Source organism: Thermobia domestica, chromosome 8, assembly GCF_964235325.1.
Source record: "Thermobia domestica chromosome 8, izTheDome1.hap1.1, whole genome shotgun sequence".
In the NCBI taxonomy this organism is placed as follows: Eukaryota; Metazoa; Arthropoda; class Insecta; order Zygentoma; family Lepismatidae; genus Thermobia; species Thermobia domestica.
This window is the reverse complement of record NC_137461.1, coordinates 21,248,492-21,273,367: the sequence shown is the minus strand read 5'-3', so window position 1 is coordinate 21,273,367 and position 24,876 is coordinate 21,248,492. Positions and strand designations below refer to the sequence as shown.

At 36.5% G+C, this 24,876-nt stretch overlaps 1 protein-coding gene across 8 annotated transcripts in view; it reads right to left on the bottom strand.

The window, feature by feature from the left end:
* The window catches only part of LOC145692764 (uncharacterized), a 473,880-nt gene that overhangs the window by 58,494 nt on the left and 390,510 nt on the right, over positions 1 to 24,876 (bottom strand). The window contains exon 1 of one of the 8 annotated variants that reach the window (XM_081768212.1): positions 6,554 to 7,068. The exons of 4 other annotated variants lie outside the window; for them this stretch is intronic. In XM_081768212.1, coding sequence (XP_081624338.1) covers positions 6,554 to 6,635 — 82 coding nt within the window. In that variant the 5' untranslated portion in view covers positions 6,636 to 7,068. Of the gene's footprint in view, positions 1 to 6,553; positions 7,069 to 24,876 lie in introns of those variants that run through there. 3 more of the 8 variants (XM_081768213.1, XM_081768214.1, XM_081768215.1) reach the window with 3 other exon arrangements.

Sequence of the window (24,876 nt, the reverse complement as noted above, 5' to 3'; positions counted from 1 at the left end):
ACTGTTTAGAAGACAAAGAATATAAACGAGCTTTTCAAGGAAGAATGGCACTCCCCTCTCTAACGCTCGTTCCGACAGAGGAGAACTTTTAAATTTTCACTCGAAATTGCAAGAACGCCTCCCTGGTAGCGTCCTTATTACTACCAAATTAAACCTTTCTTCATAATACTCAAATAACTTGTTAATTTCTGCTAAGTACGTGAGCTTTGGTTTCTTTGTTCAATAAACGGTATAGCCAAAAGTGTTCATTGAATTTATTTACTCAGGAACAAGATTCCACATAAATAAATAAATGCCAATATTTTGGTGACTTACAAGAAATACGCACAACTCTGAAAATATTAACTGAAAAGTATTTAAAATTTAACTTTATAATAATAATTTTAGGTTATATTTGATTAACAATAATGCTAATTTCATAATAAAAGGTTTGATGGGGGATGTATAGACTAAATCAAGTGACGTGTTTTTAAACGACTTTAATTTAGTCACGAATGATATTGTTAGCGCCATTAAAAAAAAAAAAAAACTAGTTTTGTTTATTTTTTTTTCGAGAACTGCACATAACGATTTATCCTTAAGCATGTAATTTCATTAACCTCAATTAAGTATATCGATTGATATACACTATTATTCGCTAATCTTATTGTAAGAGTTATCTGACAATTCGCAACATTTCATTCTTATTCAAAACAGTAGGCTCAACGTTTACTGGAAAAAAGAAAGAGCCACCATACCTATGCTCCAAATAACATTACTACCAATTCTAACTGGAAATGCTTACTCGTTCTCTCCGCCTTTCAAAGGCAAGAAGAAACATTTTTCAAGAGAATTTCTACTGCCTTCCCCTCAAACCACAAGTATCCCGAGGACTTTGACCCAGACGCTATCAGCACTCCTCACCAACACGAACACTTCCCCATCCATATAATGCAAATAAGACGCTGTCAGCACTCACCAATACGTACACTTCCATTCAAGTAATGCATATAATTGGTCCCAAGCTCCCGTTTGCCCTACATTTGCAAATTTCATTTACTTCTTGCTGTATCCGTACACAGAGAGAGCGGAGGCAACGCCATAAGTGAAAACACGCTTTCAAGGACACCGACCTCTACAGTCACGTGAGCAACAACGACTTCTGTGCCAATGAACCGCGTCGGAGGAAGACAGACAGACGATGCAACTGGGATTTGTGTTAATTGTACAGCTTACAAAAAACTGACACCTGACTATATTTTATTCTATCATTATTTGATAGCCTGAATTCTTGGGATCCTTTACTCATAATAATACGTGTTACAACAGGTTGAAGCTTTTCAAAAACAAATTGAAACCATTGGAAACACTGTTCTGCCACCTGAAGCGATAGCTGAGTAACTTATCCGCTTCACGAGAAATCCACATAGGCCTAATATGAGCAAACGGCAGTTGCAACGGAGTTTTCTTTTTAACTACTCAAAATTCAACAAGTAATTACATTCTATAACAATTGCCGGAACTACATATGCTTCTGTAATAGGAAGCATTATTAATTCTCGAATGAGGGGTCCTTAGTTCGGTCACAAACTGAACTTCTAGTGTAAGTCACGCTCTCGGGTTTTTGTCGTTTTCTCCCCCCCCCCCTCCTTTTTTGCCAGCACTAACCGATGAGAGCGCCTTCGTTATTCTCTAGATCATTCGTTACACAAAAATATTCGTTCCACTTTAATGGACGCAATCATTCCTTTTCAAGGGAAGTAAAGCAAAATACTTTCCGCTGGTTCTTTGTTCACTGCTTGCCTTTTATCGTTCCACTTTCGTAGCTTGTACGAAACGTGGTAGTTAGGAATTGATGGACATTACTTGTTAACCATTCAAGCAAGTTCTGATCAATCTTATGATAATTTTGTTTATTTAAAGCAGCCAGTTTTAACTGGCCGGTGTAGACGTAGGAGTACGCTCTTACGATGGGAGAAACAATAATAATAAATAAACAGAGCAAAGAAAGGGAGGGGATAAAACAGGAGAGTAGATTAAACACGTCTTAATAGTGTATGGCTAGGAATAGACCCAGGGTCGGAAAAACATCCATCACGTCATCGATTATTTTTTTGGCTGTCGCCAAAACTATTATCAACAGCAGGTATTGTCTGCTCCTTGTTCTGTCTGTGTGATTTACTAAGAATGGGACGCAATAATTGTAACGTCAAATAGCGTCCAGTTCGAAATGACTTACTGAAAATAATAAATCACAAATATTAAACATACCTGCCTCATTTGAAACAATACATTCGTATTTATAATGTTTAACTGACTTAATAATCGGAGACTTTGTTAGGTATCATGTTCCTAAACAAACACAAAAGCATCGCCGTACGAAATTATGAAAACTTGTATCGTTTCCTATGTTTATGAACATCATGAACATTTAATTAACCCCTTTCTGCATGATTTTTTATTATTATTTTAGCGAAAAATATCAGTATTGGAAATCCTCATATGGGAACTTGAAAAATGAATTAAAATTTGAATTTTAGATTTTTCACTTAATTCCGACGAGAAATAAGTGACACACAACTCACAAAAAAACATGCCAGATGACACCAAAATATCTTATTCATACACGTCAATTTCTCACTCAGCAGACAAAACAGTCATTTGATGCCTTTGATAAATCACAAAAAAGCTAAAGTGAAAAAGAAGAGGTATGTGCCATACATGGCACGGCATGCGGTAAGGGGTCAATCTGACACGCATGACAAGTTTTTCCTATACGTTACTCCGGTTTCCAACATCTTAAGCAACTTTTACTACAACTTATCAACAAACAAAATTTCTTTCCTAACACTAATAACTAAACAATAAACGTATAAACTAAAAATTTTTTCAAGATGGTATATTAAGACGTTAGGTTACAATCAAATTTCTATACAACACTGTGAAACTTCACATGTATACTAACAATAGCTCGTTACGGCAGAATTCTATATTGCAAGAGATATAAATAACCGCCCATCCCAATGGTTAAAAAGAATTACCAAGATTGGATAAATCTATAATTCCTAATCTGAGTATGCTGAACCTAATGAAACCGTACCTGTCCATGAGGTCACGAAGAAAATGACCTCAAAGTTGAAATATAAATAAATATCCCAACCTCGAGGTCACTTTTCTGATGACCCCATGGGCGGATTTTTTTTTTTTTTTTTTTAATAGTTCCACTGGAGAATTAGAAATTTATCCCCCAAGCGTGGAGACTTGATTTTACCAGAGACACGAGCGGAGAAAATCTTCCCACACTAATCCGCCCAGTCTATACAATTACTTGATGACGGAAACACTGATAACGGTAACTTGTAAGTTAAGGCAACACTGCATTAATCTCGATAATACTAGTATCTAGTTTAAGATCTTCTAATCTAATTATTTCTAGTGCTATTTTAACTGCAATCTCAAATTCCGCCAGCGAGTAAGTCATCGTAGCTGAGTTCTAACTTCGTTTTAAACGTAAGAAGTATTTATGGAAGAAAAGGGCTGCAAAAACCAAAACAGAAATACATGACTTCGCCAACTGTGCTTCGCGCCGTCTCAGTGAAAAGAAAAAAATGCATTACATAAGCATGTTATGCTCCCTCTCGTACTTCGCCCACGCCGCTAACACATATGAAGGTCACTCAAGTTATCAGTCGACTCCCTCCCCCTCCTCCAAAGTCACGTCAAACGTTCGTTGAAGAAGCATTCAGTCAGGCAGTATTGCAAAACAAGAAGCACGTGAGCGAAGCACTACATTCTAGCCACGTCACTACAATGTAGGCGGAACACGCATGCGCAATAACTTTGATCATCATGCGGTTGTCTGGTCAGCTGCCTAGAACGGAATGAAGAGGGAGACTACGAGCTCCTCAGCAGACGTTCTCGCCTCGAACAAAAAAGCAGCTCGCAAGGAATCTCATCAACAGCAGCATTCAACAATGATAGCACACGCCCAAAAAACAAAAATAGACCTTAATCCGTGTGTCCTGGTTTCAAGTTGCGAAATGTGGTAAGCAACTCTAAATACTAGCCACTACCTGAATTAAGATTCGACCTTATGTCCTTAAACATTTCGCATTTAAAGCTCAGATCGTTAATAAATCCATCAGTTCTTTGCTCACCAAGAACTCGCTACAAAGTATTCGACTGTCGTGTTTCTATGTCGAATCCTAAGTGTAACTGTATTATAAAGTGCTGGCCTCTATACTCCCTCTAGAATTAAAAGAAACTACGACATACCATGTGTTGCTAGTTGTATTCGAAACGGACCATTTAATCCTTTATCGTGATAATTATTGACCAAAACTGAAGGGCATAAGGCTATAAACATTAACACATACCGTTCTATTGGTTGAGTATTTATAATTGGATTTCCTACGATAACAGATTGTTTAAATAAAAGATAAACTCCTTTCCATCACGTACTCTAAAATACCCTAGTAGCAAGGTTCGTGGCCCACCTTTGGATATTGTGTGGGATATGGTCAAAACGGTGGGTGATGGTCGACGCGAGCCTACAGCGAAAAAACTTACATTGGTCCAACGTTGGTTAAATGTATGGTTGGCCAACCAACTATTCTTCCCATCTTCACGCGACGATACTAGAATTGACTGTTTTCCCAACCAAGAAACACGTTACTTTAGCGTTGGCTAAATGTCGGGGGACCGTTTTTTTGGTTGGGAAATAATTTCAGTAGGAAATAGTTGCCAAAGTGGCCAGACCTAACGTTGGGCCAACCGATTTTGCTACTAGGGCACAGAACAAACTACGATAATACATCTCCAAATAATTATATGCATTGCATTATGTCTCCTAAGCTCCCACTTTATGTATCAAATAAATCAGAGCATCTACATGTATCATGTTTATTAAATACTTATGCATCTACACAAAAACACCTCCCTCCAATGTATTGACAGTTTAATAAAACTGCAACCAACATTATGCATAAAAGTGAGGTCATATTTTTTGAAGTACTAGATAGACGTGATACATTTGCAGGATTCAAATTGAATCATTTTTAAAAGTTATTTTAAATGCAAGTTAATATATCATTTAAGTCGAAAATGCGTTTAAAATATAAATTATCAGGCACAGGTAAGTAAATAAAACGAATTTAATTCCAATTTCAAATCTATGTTAACTTTCTATTAATTACATTACGAAATTACTCATTTACTAAAGGCTCTCAATCCAATAGTCGAAAACATGACAAGTTCTAATTAACTGGAGTTCGGCGTACTTTTCCCAGTGCTGAGTGTTTACTGTTTTAAAGTGGGGTCCAAAACAATACTCCTGTTTTTATTGTAGGCAAGCAATCAAACGTACGACCACACACACGCAGCTGACTTCGAACCGAAGGCGGACAAGAATACTTTCTAACGTAATATCTCTTGTGTAAAGAAAATAAGTATGCAACATGATTTGCTGGTAAAAACATATCTCTGGCGAAAACCAGTATTCTATGAGGTCACTGATATAGCTTTCTCGCTTCAATCCAACTGAACCGAGCACTGCTTTCTTTTTCTCCCATTCTGAATAAAGTTTAAGCACACTACAAATACTACGAAAATTTTACTATCCATTTAATTTAATTTAATAAAAATGTAATGATATATTCAGAAGGATCAGTTAACAACGCCACACAAGTGAACTGTTTCCCAACTGTAGGGTGATCCCCCCCCCTCTAAGAATGGAACGAGCGGAAGTTAAGTACATTCTGAAATATTCCGTATTAGACGATCATAGATAAATGTTTGTCTATATCTACAGATATATTATCTATTACCAGCAATATGCTACACTGCGGCAGCAAAAATATGCTATGACTGTTAGGAAAGTAAAACAACTGCATGACCAACGTATGTAGTTACAAGCTCTCTCTCTCTATATATATATAGGCTATATTTATAGCCTAGTGCTTTCTTGAAGTTAAGTTACATGAAACTAGAAGTAAATGAAATTTATTCTGTTACCTTAATTAAAGAGCTTTTTACACCACGAGAAAGAAAAAAATAAAACTACGTACAGGAACAATCAAACGAATTCTTAAAACAGACGCATCGTTTTTAACAAAAACGTACAATTAGGTAACTCGATTTAATTTGCAACTTTTAATACTGTTTATCAATTGCCATCTCCTGCTATATATTTTATCACCTCCCCAAAGATACTTTTTTTTTTTCAAATCACACCCTAACTAGTTTCTTGTCTTCTTTTTTAACTATCTTTTTTGCTAATTCTCTCTAACCGTGTTTCCTAACGTTCTTCTTGTTTCCTTGTTTCACGTTTTCAATATGTCGCAACAAATTATGTTCAAGTAATACAGTAACTAGGAGGAGCGGCATTTAGAATCGAACTCAGAACCACAATTACATAGCAAATTACTCACCTTACTTTCGCTCTTAATAAAGGTAACGCAGATTCACAATCAGATTCTTTGTTTTATGATATTTCGTTATTGTAAAATATACAACATTACAACCATAGCGCAAATGGATTATACTTTGAATTCGTGAGAAAATGTATTATCCTTACCTAGAAGATAATGCTGTATCCATTTCTTTTTCGGTGGTGGCATCCAAGTAGTTGGACTCTCCGTTTCGACAAGCACTCCCATTTTGGGAACAAAAATATCACTATCACAGTTTACTATTTCAAATAAGTTGTTCGGCTAAAACCGCGAACACTTTTTTCTTTATTATTAAATTAGCAAATAAGAAAAAAACAACACATACTTCCTAACACCAAAACACAGGCACTAACATTCAAGAAACAACACGTCGTATGTTTGGTTACGATATGACGATAACAAACAAAACAAAAAATAATAATAAAAGTACTGAAATATCACAGTTGTTTGTAATCAAAACAAAAACGCCATTGCACGGCAGGACACCGTCTGCACTTCCGCACTCAACTCCAACGAAGCTACACAAAAGCACTCTTCTACTCACTCACGGCGGAGACAGTAAAAATCTTGTCCGCAAAACTAAACCACCTGATAGCACTTGCGCGACCTAGTGACGTCATCGCATGGCTCCTCCTCCGACCAAAACCACCCAGTTCCGCCCTGTTTCAAAACACATCGTTGGTGCTGCTGTGTGTGCAATCGCAAGGTCCATCCATTCCATACAACGTACACAAGCAAGTGGGCGTACAAACGTCTTTTTCTCTTTCTGCGGAGTAGCGGGGGACAGTAAAAACCGATGGTCACGGACCCAGGGAGATAGGGGAGCGAGCGAACGAACAATGTGATGTCATCCGTCCCGACAACCGGACAGGCGGAGTTGCCACGTCGAATAACTCGTTTGGCTAAGGAATTTTGCAATGAATCGCATTACTCTGTTTTAAAAATAACTACAATGTTCCTTTATTTTGTTTCAAGAATTGATAAGGTATCACGATTGTGTGCATTATCGTTTAATTTCATCACTCTGCCTAAACACTTGAGATATGAGAAAATTGATCATACACGACTTGTAGTCATGAGCGTAAATAATATCGTGAGATTTGTCCTACGAATCACCTGATCATACAAAAGGCAAGCCGCGTGGCTCAGCTGTGAAGAGCTTTAGATTTGAAGCGCTGAAGTCACGAGTTGGATAGCAAGCAGCGCTGGATTAACGCAGTATGTGTGTTTTTAAATACGTATTGTTCACAACAGCATATTTTCCTTTGTTTCTTTGCCTGATATATTTCATGTGATTTATTGGCTTTTGACAACAGCTACAAATCCTAACGCGTAATAAACAAAATAGTTTAATTAAAGGTGCCAGCTAATCTAAAAAGACGTAAGGTGACTCGTCTCTCACAGTCCTAAAGGGATCCATACGCTATCAGTTTCAACTGAACAGCACAATTGAGCTAGAAACTGACTTAAACGATCGTACGATGAACTAAACTGATAGTGTGTAGAGTACCGTCAGTTAACCGAGTTCACTCCTCTAGTTCCTTCGATTTCATCATATGTTCTGTGGAGTGCACTTCTACAAGCATTGCTGTCTTCTGTACCTCTTCGCAGCAAGTAGACACTATTATGAGTTCCTTGAAATACCAAAGCTTTGCAACGTACATTTCCTCACCTCCAGTTCTCGATTTCTTGCATTCGTTCACTTTCCGCAGTTCCCTTCTAAATGCGGACCGTAAATTGTTTATTTTATTTATTTATTTATTTATTTTAGTAATAGTATCACGTGTCGCCTGAAGTTCCAATTCTTTCAATTTTGTAAGTAACACATCATACACCTCCCCTCTTTTATACCTATTTGCATAATTCACATGTTGCATGTCCCAAAGTTCGGGATTAGCACGGTAGGCTTCAATAAAAGCCAACAATGCCTCAGTTTTACTACCTACCATGATGACAGGACCAGTTCAGGTGAATGAAATGAAATGGAATTTTTGAGTTTTACGTCTCACGGTTATGCCGGTTAGGCTAAAGGAGACGGTGATGATGAGAAATGAGTGAAATAGTGGAATGAAGAAGGTGGGAGGAAACGGGAGAGCCCCGAGGAAAACCACGCACACGGTGTTTGTCCACCACAAAGTTAACTTGGCGGGGGCTGGGATCGAACCCGGGATCCCAAGCACCAGAGGTGAACGCTCTACCACAGAGCCACCGCATTCCTACACAGAGCAACGAATTCCTTCAGTTCGCAGTTTTTCTTTCAGTTCGACATGATCATTGTTTCCTCAGTTAAACTCATAGGGCCTTACGCAGAGTCGTTTTGAAGCGCGATTAGAGCCATGCTAAAGAATTCGACTAACATAAGTCTCCTGCAGTAGTCAGTGTTTTAGTATGATGCTAATCATACGTCGAAACGACTCTGCATAAGGCGGATTGTGTATGGGCCCCATAAGGTTAAAATATCAGGAAATCGCAGTATCTATAAGACAACGTAAGACGTATTTATGCCTCTTGGCAGATTTCCTTCCAAGTTCTTTCCCGCCATCCATGGTTAACTTCCACTATGAGCAGACTTTGACACATATCTGAAAGTTTGTCAATAAAATAAATAAATAAACCGTTCACCAAGTTCGTCGCTGAAGTGTCAGGAGCCGTTGTCAGATATAAATAGTTGCAATTACAGGTATACCCATCCTTTCCAGTGCTAGGGGGCAACCCTCTTCCTTAAAAAGAAATCGTACAGGAGACCGGAGTTGGTTGTAACAAAACACAAGGTAACTTGCTTTGTAGACAAATTTATTTTATTTATTATTATTATTATTATTATTATTATTATTATTATTATTATTATTATTATTATTTTCATTTTGCTTTTAATAGCATTATCATAACATAATTGAATTTCGATTGTGCCATTTTCAATGAAAAATATGCCCCCTGCCCCAAAAAACTTATGGGTGCAACCTGTACCCTAAAAGCCAATTGTGGGTACCCTTGTTTGCAACAGAACAAGGGTTGACACGAAAGTGCCCTGCAAAGAAGGTTTAAATTGGCAATGTTCTGTACAATAACCTATTTCTGGGACATGTCGGTTTGAATCTACTTTCATGAGCTCGAAGTACCAAGCCAAGCTAAGTGCTTATATCACATAATTGAGACGCAAGGGTGTCCATGTTATGGTTTCCGAGGGGGGGGGAGCAAGTATAAGCAACGTTTCAAATATAGTTTCAAATTTTGTTGTAACTAATGTAAAAATTTTATTGGGTTTTCGATATTCTCAAGTAGAATTTCCTCTTAGGGGGTGGGGTGTGCGAGCGCCCCACCTTGTCCCCCTGATGGGCGCCCTTGTTGAGACGATACAAGCTACAATCTTAATTGAAACTCGTTATAATTTGTATTAACGCCTAAAGCAAACAATATTGTGTTTTAATTCTTCAACACTACGCAATTAACGTCAACTTGGTCTACAGATAAAACAAAATCCTCGTAAATGCCCTGGTAACTCGTTAAAACGATTTGCGTTTTAGGCTCGCTGCTTCGGGATTCCTTTCATATAACACGACAGCAGAAACATAGAATCCTCTTCACCCTAATGACGTCATACGTGTAGCAAAATGAAAGAAAGAAAAAAAAAGCATATAGTGAAGTACGGAATAAGGTATAACGATGGTTTTGTTTGAACCTGCACGCAGTGATGTCATTTTGGCTGCAAATGGTTTTGCCCTGCGGACATGAAAAACGGTTTAGCAGAAGTTATGACGTCAACAGGCCTAAAAGGAAACACCTAATTGCGTCAGATACGAAGAAACACTTCAAAATAACGCAGTATTTCATTACACATTTTGTCCGTATACCAACACTGTAACTACACTAAGATGAGAGAGAGCATATAGTGAGAAACAAGACGGATTATATAAGAAGAAACAGTTCTGATTAATATTTTCGTACAAAATGTTAAAAAATAATGCAATATAGTTATTCAATGGCTGTTGGTCAAAATTAATCCGTTGATGTGTAATGTTAAATCCAAATCTGGATTAAGTGAATTTAATTATGTGCGGAATTTACTGAGAATATTTTTTAAAAAATGGAACTTTTGTGACCCTACCGCAAAACCAAAATTGAATCCCCCACTTACCAAGGAAGCAACTTTCACATAAGATCTTGGTATTTGATGTTCCATCATCCACATCCTTGATATGACATCTCGTATTCCCAACAAAACACACGTTTTCCTCTTTTAAAATCTTCCACTGCGCAGGATTGTGCGATATCCAGATTAGGATTATCAAAAATCAGTACCGATAAATTTTAAAACTTGTTGATATATCGAAATATCAAAAATATACAAAAAAAAAAATGAATTAACAAAACATGCGATATAAATAGATCAGTGATATTTTTATTCTGATATTTGAATAGATCTGTCGATCCACCGATATACAGCGTAATCTTACCATTTCACCTTGGGTTTTAATTTTTGCTGCCTTTCGTTCAGTTGAATAAAAAAAAGAGTTATGTTTCACACTGTAAAACTACGAAAAATTTCCAAGCTGTGCAAATACCATATATGAATAGGAAATAGTCCGTTGTAACTTCCGGCTGCAACAGAGGGATATAAAGTCCCTCTGTACGATGCTTACTTGCATATATCAACGCAAGTGAAACGTAGATAGCGACACACATTCAAAGTAAGTTAGTGTCGAATATTCGACAATACATACTAACAAAGTTGCAAGGAACTGAAAATTTGACTTTTTTTTAAGTTTTATTTCGATTTTTTTAAATCACATCCAATGACGTATTACATGGTTTCCAACAGGTCAGGCATGTGCAAATTGGAACAGTGGGCAGGTGCGTGAATCACAGAGAATTCATTGATGTCGAGACCTGTACATGATAATGTATCACATTTTCACAAGCGTCATATTCAATAGGAAAACTCGTTCACTGTCGACTAACAAAAAACTTTTATAACGGTATCCAAAATATTTATTTACTAAAAAAAGCAGAAAAATATATTTAGTTTTTAGTTACCACTTTAATGGGAAACTGCAATCTTCATGTTCTGAACTGTCTCTGAATGTTCGGTGGTACAATGGATATTCCAACGTGAAGATTATTTTTCAAGATGGTAGTCACAGCTATCTAGGAAATCAATTCAGTTCAGCTGAAGAAAGAGATTACGTAAAGAATACATTTTTCAAAGGGTTCAAGTGGGCATGGGATAGGCCCGGGGGCCGACTGTTGCACATAGCTGCAATTGACGCAAAAAAATATAATGCCGTTTTACATCAATTTGACATGTTGGATAGACCTGATTTAAATCATGACGTTATAACAGTGTTGCTAGTGGGCTGAAAAGCTCTTTAATCTTTAGAAAACACTAACACTTCCATCAAAAATAAACATTCTAGTAAGCCTAAAAGTTACTCCCAATGGCGGAGCAACTCATTCAAAAGAGCTAACGAAGATAATGAAATGATCCTAGGATCACCCATAACGAAGATACGTATGGTATTTAGATCAAGAAAGAAGGACAAGCAGAGGCGTCATTTGGGGAGGACAGGGGGACTACTGCTTCCCTTGAGTTTGAAAAATATTATTGTACATGCTTTCTAATAAACGGTGTATTAATACACTAAGAAGAAAAAAAAACGTAAATATCTTATGTCTTATCCCGTCCTGCCCCGGCAAAACCTGAAATGACGCTGTTGGGGGGGGGGGGGGGGAAGAGAGAATCATGAGTTTACATGCCTTGACAACAGGAGCTCCAGGTAATGTTAGAACGAAATTCTCAATGAATATTTGAAAAAAAAAAAAAAAAAAGTTCTGTTTCTCGGAAAACAGCTCAAAAATAAGCGGATGATCTGATATATGTTATTATTTCCCCCTTCTCTATAGACAATAGTTATGCGTCTCCCATTTGTGTCATGTCTGTTGCACACCCACCTAACTTAAGAGATAAGCTGATATGATAACTGAAGGTAGAGTCACTTGACTTTCCTGGGATTTGCTATTTTTTTTCTTCTTCTTTTCCTCTGAAGATCCAATTGTGTCACTGAAATGAATACAGCAAAAGCAAACATCACTCGATGCTGTGAGAGCCACGTGGGAGACAGACATTACGTCATCATCTCGACACACAGATACATACGAAGGGTAAGGTATAAGCGTGCTGGGCATTAAGAAAGAAAAAAAAAAAAAAACTGCATTATTCCACGTGGCAGTATTCCACTGCATGGAAACCGAAGAGAGAAACTTTAATAGGAAATACATCTACCACGATTGATACTCAATGCATTATTTATTAAAGATAGCCTTAGGATACAACAACCATGGTCAGCTAAACTCCAGCTGCAGCCAGATAGATATCGAGTGAATAATATTATCCCTTTAGTAATAGATAATTTTGTTAAATACCGAAACATTCTCTTACGAATTTATATTTATAACGTGCATGTACGTATTTATTATAAAGCAGTGGAGGACTGTGCAAACAGGATAATAAATAGGCACAGTATTCTTAACTACCCTTGATAATTTTAGGAGACTTTTTTTTTTTTTTTTTTTTTTTTTGAAAGGGAGAGTATGTAGTAAAATATACCCTACTAAATAAGAATAATACATTTTTATATTTACGAAATGAATACTTCAATTTTAATAAAGTTGAAAACCAAAACAATATTTTATTATATAAATTAAAAAGGTAATTGGATCAACAGATGGCAGCACATGCTGATTTCTTCCATGTCTTTAATTTTGACGTTTGCCTTCGCAGCTAATCAGAACGAACGCGTAGAATAACGTATAGTAGACTCTTGCTAATGAGGCCCTCAGTAGTCCGTCCTCTGAGTAATCATCTCAACATCTGGGATCTACCGCATAATGTTGCAACAATCTATCAACGATCGTATTTGTTTATACTGTAGTAGCAGAAAAATACATACAGTTATTAATTGTTATTATTGTGGCTTCTGTTTATTGTTGCTTTCAAAGCGGTTGCGTGATCATGCAAGCCGCCGTCGAGGATCTTAATTGCTTCAACTGAAGATTTGGGACATACTTCATTGTGAGTGACAACCTCAAGCATTAAGTTTCTCTATTTTTTTCTGTGATAAAGTATAGTACTGTATGTGTTAAATTTAGTTTCAGACACTCAGTAATTCGGCACTTTTGCTAATCCAGACCCCTCTTTGTAACAAATGGCCAGATTAATGAGAGTCCAGTGTATTCATAGAGAGTACCAGTCCTTTCTTTCAAAAAAGAAAAAAAAACACCGATAATAAGTATCCTGTCACTCGCACCGAATTTCGATCCTACGAAAGGTATTATCAGTTTTATTAATACCTCCTCAATCATCATCTTTTCTAATTTCTTTTTCTGCTTCCTTCACCCTTTCTGCCACGCTCTTCAAAAATCACCTCTATATCCTCATCAGTTTGTATTCCTCTTTTTTACACTTCCAAACTATGTTATGCATGAGTATGAGAAGCCTTATAGGACAGCTATGTCCGTCTGTCAACAGGTATCCGCGCAAAAACGGTAATGAGACACCGAGAAATGGTAGCATCTCAAAAATAGGTTCGACGTTTGATCGAACTTTCATCTCGGAGTCTCTACTGATATGTAACGACCTCGAGTCATTTCTGAAGCGGTTGATTACGAGTGGTGAAGAAGAGAGATTCTACAACAATATGCGAAAAAAAAAAAAATCATGGTCGAAGCAAGAAGCTCTACAGTTTGTAACGAAGTCTACAATGATGCCCACAAAGTTTATGCTGTGCGTTTGGTTGGATTGCAAGAACATCGTGGATCACGAGCTTCTGCCGACGGGACCTGTACCGTCGACAACCAGATCTATGCATCTAGCAATTCAAAAGAAACGGTCGGAACTGACAAACAGAAAGGGTATCATATGCCACACTGACAACGATAGGACGCATGCATTTTTAACGACCCGTCCGTAAGAAATTGAAAACTTAGTTGGGAGATTTTAATGCATCCACTGTATAACGCGGACCTGGCATCATCAGACTAGTATTTGTTTCAAATTTTGAATTGTGTTAAGTAAGTTTCAAAAGAGGCCTGTGAAAACCACATGTCACTTTTTTTTTTTTTTAACTAGAAAGCACATACCTAAGTTCTATAGCAACTTGATTATGGGTTGTCGGAAAAATGCTAGAAGGCATCGATCAAAATATTGTATCATATATGTCAGGGCTTTTCAAACTTCTTGCAGTTGAGGCTCCCCTCAAGCCACCAAAATCTGAATGCGCCTCCCCTGTCAAAAATGAAATGTGTCACACCATAAATATATGTATCCCTAAAAGAAAGATCATCACTATGATAAACTATTATTCATTTATTAATCACTAATGGAAATATCTCATTAACACAAGTGATCTACATCGTACACACTGACTGCACTTTTTAATGTTATTAACCAGTGTTAATAATTATTAATTGCGATAAGTCAGATATTTATGTGAAAATTAAAAAAAAAAAAAAAAATACGAGCAGAGAGGGAATTTAAACGATAAAAACCGACACATTTAAATATTCAGCAAAGTCAGTGGGATAGTCCACTATGTATTTTTAAAGAAGAAGGGTGCACACTTTAGTATGCGTGTTTCATTATAAATATGTTCTTTTGTAGGATTAAAAAAAAAAAAAAAAAAAAAAGTCCTCGCGTCTCCCCTGACAACCTTCGGCACAGTTTCAAACCCTTGGTATATGTGGTTTGGTATTGTAATTTTCAAGTCACAATAAGTTGTCTCAATTTTGACGTCCAAAGGCTCAACAGATTTTACATAACCTGGAGTTTTAGTTCGTAAACCAAACCCCTTAAAAATTAAATCTCGTTGGCACAATTTAATTATTTCCCATCTGTTCCGACGGGAACCTATGCCGATCCTAAGCAATTTGATCCTGTAAGCTACTACCATCAACTCAGCTACTTTAAAGAAAAAAAATCCATTGTCGTTTACAGGGTATACTTGCAGAATGTTCAGCTTAAGATTTCATTTCATTTTATTTGCTTACTTCCAGTCATGATTTATGAGAATGAATAAAGAGGCCAACTAACAGGATATTTGGTGACACAGATTTTAAACGTTTCAGCATTTTATCTGAATACTGTTTACTGGAAACGGGTCTTTTTTTTTTTTTCTGCACGTGTCATTTGGCTGCAATAATACAGTATAGAATAGCAATAGAGATTATGTTTTTAATCAATGTCCTCCTACAAATTATCTGTAATTATTTTGTAGTTTCCGCCGCCGTAGCATGCTTTGTCTATTCAATTTGTTTTTACTCTATCTTAAAAGATTCATATACTCGTTGGAGTACTCCGTCATTGAGATAGTGCGTGTTATTCCCAGAAATATTTGATGGCTGTACAGATGTTAATTGCGTTCTTTACTCTTATTTCGCCTGTTTTCTTTATTTATCCGCATATATATCTATCCACAATACAATTAGACACAACTTCTAAATATTCATACAGCAGAAACCAAAACAACAGGAAAAACGATTAAAAGATATGAACATGAAAAGAACAATTGCGACATTCCGAGTAGAAGGGCAACTCAACAATGGTTAAGTCTCCTGAAAGTACACTCTGACCCGTCAAAATAAAAGTCTATTTATTTGAAAACCGCATTTTGAAAGAGAAGATGGAACGACTCCCACAAGAGACAAGAAAACTGGCATGATTTCCGCTCGTATTACCTGGAATGACTCAAACAGTAAATTATTATTGTATGTTCAAAACTTAAGAATCAGTGTTGGCAGGCGGATTTTTCGGGAAAAAAGTATTGTCAATTGATTTCAGATTACTTAATTGATTCCGTGAAATTCAAGTATTTTCTTCAGCGCCGAGTTTATATGAAATAGTGTATACAGGGCGGCGCGGAGCCAACTGACTGATACATTTCAAAGTTGAACATTACGCAGGCGCGATAGCTTGGAGTGGTTGCAGCTGAGGAATGGAAAGTGGATAGGATGCCATTTCATAAGAACACTACAACAATTACAACGGACCTTTAGCGTTATATCAGATAACAATAAAATACATTCGCTGCATTTTAATGACTGGCTCTATTTCGTAGTAAGTACCCGATATCCATGTTGACTGTAATGGTACTTCTATAAAATGGCATCCTATTCTTTTCCAATCTCCCACTCGTAACCCACTCCAAGTTATCGCGCCTGCGCAATATTAAACTTCGAAATGTGTCAGTTGGTTCCGTGCCATATAAGGTTTATAATTATAGCGGAAAAGCCCTTTTGTCTAAAAGATGTCTGATTAATGAAAGTGGATGTGCGAAGAAAAGGGGGAACTCCGGAATCTCGTGGACACGGTGTTGTCCACCACAAATTCACATGACATATCGTGTAAGATCAAATTATGGATTCCTAGCAGCAGAGGTGAGTTCCGTCCCTCTTCCTCTTGAAATACTTTAAGGTGGATCCAAATCTGCCCCTGGTTTCTATCCTAGGCCTTGTATTCCAATCGGGGATCGAAACTGGGACCACGTAAATTAAGACACTTGGCCATAAAAGGCATCAGAAGAAGGTCAAGAGAACCGCCAATCAGATAAAAGAATAGTTACCTCTTGGAACCTGCTAAGTTTGAGATATAGTATATATATTTTGAACAATAATATAGGAACGAAAGACATGACAATCTAATTATTTTGGAGTCCCCCCTCCCTCCGGAAGCAAAAATTTTCAATGACACTACAGTAATTTCCCAAATCCGCATCAGTAGGACGAAAAATACACGCATGATGAACATGATTTTACATTGGAAACGGATCTTTGAGAAAGCCCGAAATATGGAGAGACTATAAATGAAAATATCAGGAATTACTGCATTATGTTGGCAAGGGATATGCTATTTAATGGCTTCTTTAGACTATGGACTTAGATAACTATTTGAATTCAGTTTTCGACTAACTTAATTGCGTTACCTGTAGTTTCAGAAAGCTATATTTTTAAATGTAACTTTGTGTTATATCGTCATGTCAAAAAGACTAAATCGATTTCGATTAAAGACTGTAAGATAAGCCTCGAACCGGGAACGGTTTGTATCCTTTCACTTGGATGAAACAATTATCTTGTGCTAAGTGCCACCTAAGTGTTCATAATATTCTTATACGTACGAACGGGAAGAAGCTACTTGCATATATATCTACAATGCTACAGTAATGTAACAACTGATCTCGTCGCTGATTCTGTGCATTGATTTGTTTATATTAACTCGGCAACATACCTAGAAATTTATTTAGGAGGGTTCACAGCTTTTCGAGGGAATCCAAGTTCAATTGAGGATAAACTGTATTAAAATTTGTAAAATTACCCCTAAAATTACACTAAATTGACAAAAATAGTACGGATTTCGAGGGTTTGAACCCCCAGGACTCAGTCCCTCCGTAATATGTAAATATGAAATTGCAATTTTTACCGATTATTATATTAACACCTTGTTAATTATTGATTATTTCTCATGGGCAATGCCTACATTTGATTATCAAAATGCTCTGGATGAAAATGCATTGATTGTGATCGCGGAAGAAACGCAAAGATCCGCTGCGAAGCGCGGGTGAAACTACTAATTATTATTATAAAATGTTGCAGTATAGAGTAGCACAACATAAGAGGCTAAAGCATTTGTCATTTCTTTCAGGACGAAAGCTCTAAACGAAACATGAACAGGTCGACACCCTTTTCGTAATCTAAATGACATGGCGTATTCTGCAATTAGAAAAAAACAAACGAAGCCCCACGAGTATACATGCTTTCACTATGTATTTAATCAAACCTGTATGAGTTAGAGATTACCCCCTCTCCCATTCTCTTTTTCTCTCACTCTGCTCTACTCTTTTTTTTTCTTCTTCTTCTGAAATCTCACTTCCTTTCAGGAGGGATGGGAACAAATCAAACAGCCAAATGACGTCAATGCAAGGCAGGGAAGACCACGTGAGCTACAACACGCACTAAAGCCTCAAGGCCAACATACACTAGCGTATTTTCAGCGCGCATTTTCGGTCCGTAAAATGATGTCGTAAATTTCGGTCCGTAAGTTGGCCCATACACCTAGCGTAAAAATAGGCGCGTAAAAGAAGAAGAAAAAGAAGCGGTCATTTTTCGCTCTTCCTCTTGTCTGTTGTTTGAGCACGCGGTCGTTTTCCAGTTTGCTCAAGTTGTTTGAAGAGGACGCATATACCTTCTAAGTGCAGGTCCTACAAACATTATGCTATTTAGGAAACGAATAAAAAGAAAGAACAACAGAATAGATTTGGATAGGAAGTGATATTCAAATGTAGGAGTACTTTTTGTTTCTTTTTCGTAGTATCGGAATGTGAAATTCCCATAGAATGTTTTAAGAAAGTTAAATCAGGTTAAAAAAAAGAAGAAAGGGAGAAAGCAAAACAAAAGCTAAATGCATGATTTTGCGAAAGCAGTATTCAGTTTAATAAATTTTCTCACTAAATTTGTTAGACTTCTCGAACAAATAAATAAATCTACTCTCTTGGCGTAACATATCTCATGGAACCAGGGCCTACCATCCAGCTTGTGCCACTCATGTCTTTAGGGCAGGGTGCGAATCCCGGGCCGGAATTTCCTTGTATTTTGTTTTAATCCCTTCCAAAAGCAACAAATTGAAACATTGATCGCTCACAAAGCAATCAACTTTCTCCTGTTAGGAACTATTTTATTCCCCTTCAAATATACACAACCTAATTTGCGCACTGCTTTTGGGTAATATATGCTCACCACATCTGCTGCTCTTGTAGAATCTAGTAATTAATGAAAGGGTCAAGTAAAAGAAGGAAAGTCAACCGTCTCCAAGTACAAACAAACCAAGTTTTAATTTCAAAGTGTGACTTGACAAGCTATTTAAAAGTTCCAAAGAATATCTAGAATAATTAAAATTTAATATTTAGAAAACGAATTAACACTTGATCTGAGGTACAACATAACCAAGTGAAAACAATATCAATTGTATTGTTATACTTTACTAATATGAAAAGTGGCAACTAATTCACTCTCCTGTTTTCTTTCACGATCTTTGAAGCATAGCATTTGTTCTAACAGTGACGATATTAATGCACCATGCTACATTACATTGGATAGTACATTTGCTCATAATATTAAGTTGCTTGGAAGTTAAAATATTTTTTAAGATAAAAATACTTTACCTTAAATACAACTAATTTTTAAATATATAAGTGCTTGTGCTATCTCTTATCCGTTTAGCAACCGTAGAATAGATTGCTTTATATTTAGAATAGTTCTCATCAGAGTCGTAACTAAGTTGGGGGGCCAGCGGGGCGGTTGCCCCGGACGCTGATAGCAAGAGGGTGCCGAAGGAGCAAGAAGAAAGGAAAGTATTGGAAATGAAAATAGATTTGTTAAAAATTTTCTTGCTCGCTACGCCCGTAATCCAAGCGTTTCAATAAGTCAGAACAAGTTTTTACTTACTTAAAAAAAAAAGCTATTATTTCTTAATGACGATGTGACATACATGCTGCCAAGTAATGACTTACAGTGTAAACAAGAGCGTTTTCAAAATCAGAAACGGTCACCGTCTTGAATACGTACGAATTACGCATTTTGATGATGATGAGTTTGGTTAGATAATCACGTTTTTCTACCCAATCGTTTTAATCACGACGGTGAGAATAAAGGTATGAAAAATGAAAGGAGTGAAGAGAGACACAAGTTGGTGTTCGCGCTAGAATATTAAAAATGAAGGTAAACAAGAGGAATAATAACGTTCTTGAATTTGAAACAGTTGTAGAATAGGGGCTTAATGGGTCAGAACTTTACCCCACGAATTTCGTCTTTTTCAAAGTGGTCGCTACCAGTGTTTTATTATTATTATTATTATTTGATTGACATATGAAATGCTTCCAATTTAAAGGAATTTATTGGGATCATTTCTGCATTAACTACTTGTATCGCCAGGATTCTTTTTTGTGCTTACGTATCTAGTTGTATGATATTTTTATATAAATAAATATATATATATATATATATATATATATATATATATATATATATATATATATATATATATATATATATATATATATATGCGTGTGTGTGTGTGTGTGTGTGTATGTATATGTATCCATGTATTTTAATATGTTTATTAATAAAAGTAACCTTAAATTCAAAATTTTCAGTCATTATCCGGATACCCGGATGAAAATGACTTACATGTTCGTAGCGCCCTCCATCGGTACTGCTGGAATTCAATATGGTGTTGGCCCACCTTTAGCCTTGATGACAGCTTCCGCTCTCCAGGCACACTTTCACTCAGGTGCTGGAAGGTTTCTTGGGGAATGGCAGCCCATTCTTCACGGAGTGCTGAACTGAGGAGAGGCATCGATGTAGGTCGGTGAGGCCTGGCACGAAATCGGCGTTCCAAAATATCCCAAAGGTGTTCTATAGGATTCAAGTCAGGACTCTGTGCAGGCCAGTCCATCACAGGGATGTTATGGTCGTGTAACCACTCCGCCACAGGCCATGCAGTATAAACAGGTGCTCGATCGTGTTGAAAGATGCAATAGCCATCCCCGAATAGCTCTTCAACAGTGGGAAGCAAGAAGGTGCTTAAAACATCAATGTAGGCCTGCGCTGTGAGAGTGCCACGCAAAACAACAAGGGGTGCAAGCCCACTCCAAGAAAAAAACAACCACACAATAACATCACCACCTCCGAATTTTACTGTTGGTACTACACGTGCTGAGAGATGACGTTTACCGGGCATTCGCCATACCCACACCCTGCCATCGGATCACCACGTTGTGTATCGTGATTCGTCACTCCACACGTTTTTCCACTGTTCAATCGTCCAATGTTTACTCTCCTTACACCAAGCGAGGTATTTACCTGCGTGATGTGTGGCTTATGAGCAGCCACTCGACCATGAAATTCAAGTTTTTTCTCACCTCACGCCTAACTGTCATAGTACTTGGAGTGGATCCTGATGCAGTTTGGAATTCCTGTGTGGTGGTCTGGATAGATGTCTGTCTATTCTCTCTTCAACTGTCGACGGTTTCTGTCAGTCAACAGACGAGGTCGGCCTGTACGCTTTTGTGCTGTACGTGTCCCTTCACGTTTCCACTCCACTATCACATCAGACACAGTGGACCTAGGGATGTTTAGGAGTGTGGAAATCTCGCGTACAGACTTCTGACACAAGTGACACCCAATCACTTGACCACGTTCGAAGTCCGTGAGTTCTGAGGAGCGCCACATTCAGCTTTCTCACGATGTCTAATGACTACTGAGGTCGCTGATAATGAGTACCTGGCAGTAGGTGGCAGCACAATGTACCTAATACGAAAAACATATGTTTTGGGGGGGGTGTCCGGATACTTTTGATCACGTAGTGTATGTAGTAGCCAAACTACACTTTGGATTTCAAGTACAAACATTAAACATATTATTTACCTCCATCGATCAATATTAAGAAATTCCCAAAGAAGGTCCCGTTACATTTCACAAAATATTTTTTACCGTAAAACAATCAAAATTAAAATCATCTTTATGTGCTCACATACAGAATATCATAAAATTACAAAAGTTTACAATTATTACTGGAAATTGATGCTGTTACCCATTTCGAACATTTTTTTAAATCACATAATTTCTAACGTATTAAAATTTCATTTCTTATATATAGTATATGAAACGTAAATAGTTATAAATTTTCATAATTGTTCTCAAAGTGGATTTGTGTACAGCAAAGGCAGTTTTGTAAGTTTAACAAAAAGTCCAGAATAAGCCTCTTGAAAACAGCTTTTATTTGTAAAAGAATAGAGAATGATCACTTTTGGCTGTTGCAATAGTCTGTGCAAGCAGCATAATAAAAATTCCACGTAGTATAACGACAACAGCTGTTTCTTTTATTTGTAAAAAAAAAAAGCTTGATAAGGTGAGTGTAGGGGCGCCGAATTCTACTTCGCCCCTGGCGCCGAAATCTCTACCAACGGCTCTGTTTTTCATCCACCTTCTAAACATTTGTATTGTTTACTAACACTTATCGATTCGACTGTGATGTTCTCCTCATTGTTGCATATATATATATATATATAAAATTTTTCGAACTTTTAATATTCCCCTTCACCGGACGCAAATTCTTATTAATTAATACACTGAGAAAAGTCCGTTATTCGGACAGCGGTATATTGTAGAAATATACAGAATCATTATGTTTACTACAGAAATCTGCACGGAACATACGTTATCCATATGCTACAGACTTTTCCCGCTTAGATGTTACATCATTCCGTTGCGGGATGTATGACATCTAACAATCTTCCATATATCACATACGTATACGTATGTTACATACGCCAGTTGTATGTTACATGCGTATATCTGTATGTGAGATCCTGACCACTTATATACAGGTCTTTCGTTCGTACAGAAAGTACGTTTATTCGAAACATGTATGCGGAAAGTATGTATAAAATGTACTTTTTTCAGTTATACATTTGTTGTACGTTAAGTCCTAAAACTACATGATTTACACATGTAACATACGTTTTTACGTACGTCACATACATTTTTCTCAGTGTATAATTTCACAATACGCCCTCTGTCCGCCTCTAATGTTAATGTATAAGATATAAGAAATTTACAGCATTCAATGTAGGGTCTAGTGAAAACCTTGTGACACAGTAAGCAGACACTTTTAATCGATGAAACCAACTTTTAAATTAAAAAAAAATGATTGATTCTAATGACTGGACCAAACCACATGTTCAAATTAAATATAACAAATTTGGTGCTTTTTTAAAAAAAGTCATTTATTTAATTGTAAACAAATTAATTTAAGTTGTTGGCCAATGTAATGACTATTAGTGAATATTCTACGTTTGAACGCATCGTTTGATGATTAACAGTTAATGAAAATATAATGAAACTAATTGTAGATCTGAAGTGAAGTAATTCAAATAAAACCGTATAGATCTAATTAAATACTACTAAGATTATTCCTCAACAATTTCTTAAAATTCACTTAAATTGGGAATATTATTAGCAAGTTTGCTGTCCATCAGCGATTAGGGGCGTGGAGGTAATTGCTGCCCCCACTTTTTTTGGCTTTACACTATAGCCTAATTACATGCCCCCTTACTATTAGTAGTGTTTTGTCCCCCTTTCTAGTGTTCATACCCAATTGCCGTCACTGGTACTTTCCATTACAAGCGAATAGATCTGTGTTTTTGCGCAACTACAATTGATTACGGGAAGTAAGATAAATTTAACGCTTTATTAAAATTATTATAGTTATTTAGTATACTAAATATTAAATTTGTCTAAAAGAAAGATGTTTGCACGTGCATGTTATATGGGAACATAAAAAACAGCAAATAATAAAATGTGAGGTTGTTACAAATAATTGTAGCTGTTTCATGAATTTGGCGTAGCTATGATATTTGGTATATTATCACGAAGCTTTACCATAATATAGACCTTAATTTATTTAATTTCGAACTTATAGTGGTCAAATTCCTTTCAAACATTAGCTATCACAACTCTCTATTCTCCAATTCAACTCCGATTAGGTTATTTTCAAACAAAGTTAAACTATTCTGAACAACTGGTTTGTTTAAATTTTACTAAAGTTGGTACAAACACCCAACTGCTTATTAAAATTAACTGAGAGCTACCCAATCTTAGTTTAGATTTTTTTTTTCAAAAGAAGTTTAAACTGTTAACTCTTTAAAGACACTTTGAACCAAATCCATTCGTTCATTTAAATTTATTATTATTATTATTATTATTATTATTATTATTATTATTATTATTATTATTATTATTATTATTATTATTATTATTACATTTGTTTCACAACTTATGAACCAATGATTTGAAACAATCTAATTCGGAAGAGTTTCCATTTACTGGTTCAGAAAATAAATAGATTTGTTTTATTTTAAATTTTCATTTCTCTCAGTGTAAAGAGCCCGTCGTATTGTATGTTTTTAATACTCATAGTTCTTATATTCATTACATAAGGCATATTTCACTGTAAGAAAGCGTAGTTATAAGGAATTAAGCAGAAAGTAAAAAGAAAAATGTAAACAAACTTGTATGTTATACGAAACTGAAAACAATTAAATATCAATTAATTTCGAAGATCTAGTAGTAAAAATGACACTAAAATAATACACTATTAAGTAAGAAGAAAAATAGTACACTATTAAGTCAATTATTATATAAATTCTCCTGACAGGATGGACATGCTACTTATAAAGATAGTAAAACGATTAAGTTGAGTTGATTTTGAGTTTAACGTCCCTTTCACCAGCGAGGCTATATGAGACGAGACCTACTGATTAACGTGGAATCCGAACCACATGAACTCCCATCGGGAAACAAACCCGGCTCTCCCACGCCAAAGACACGTATGCTAACCGTTTAG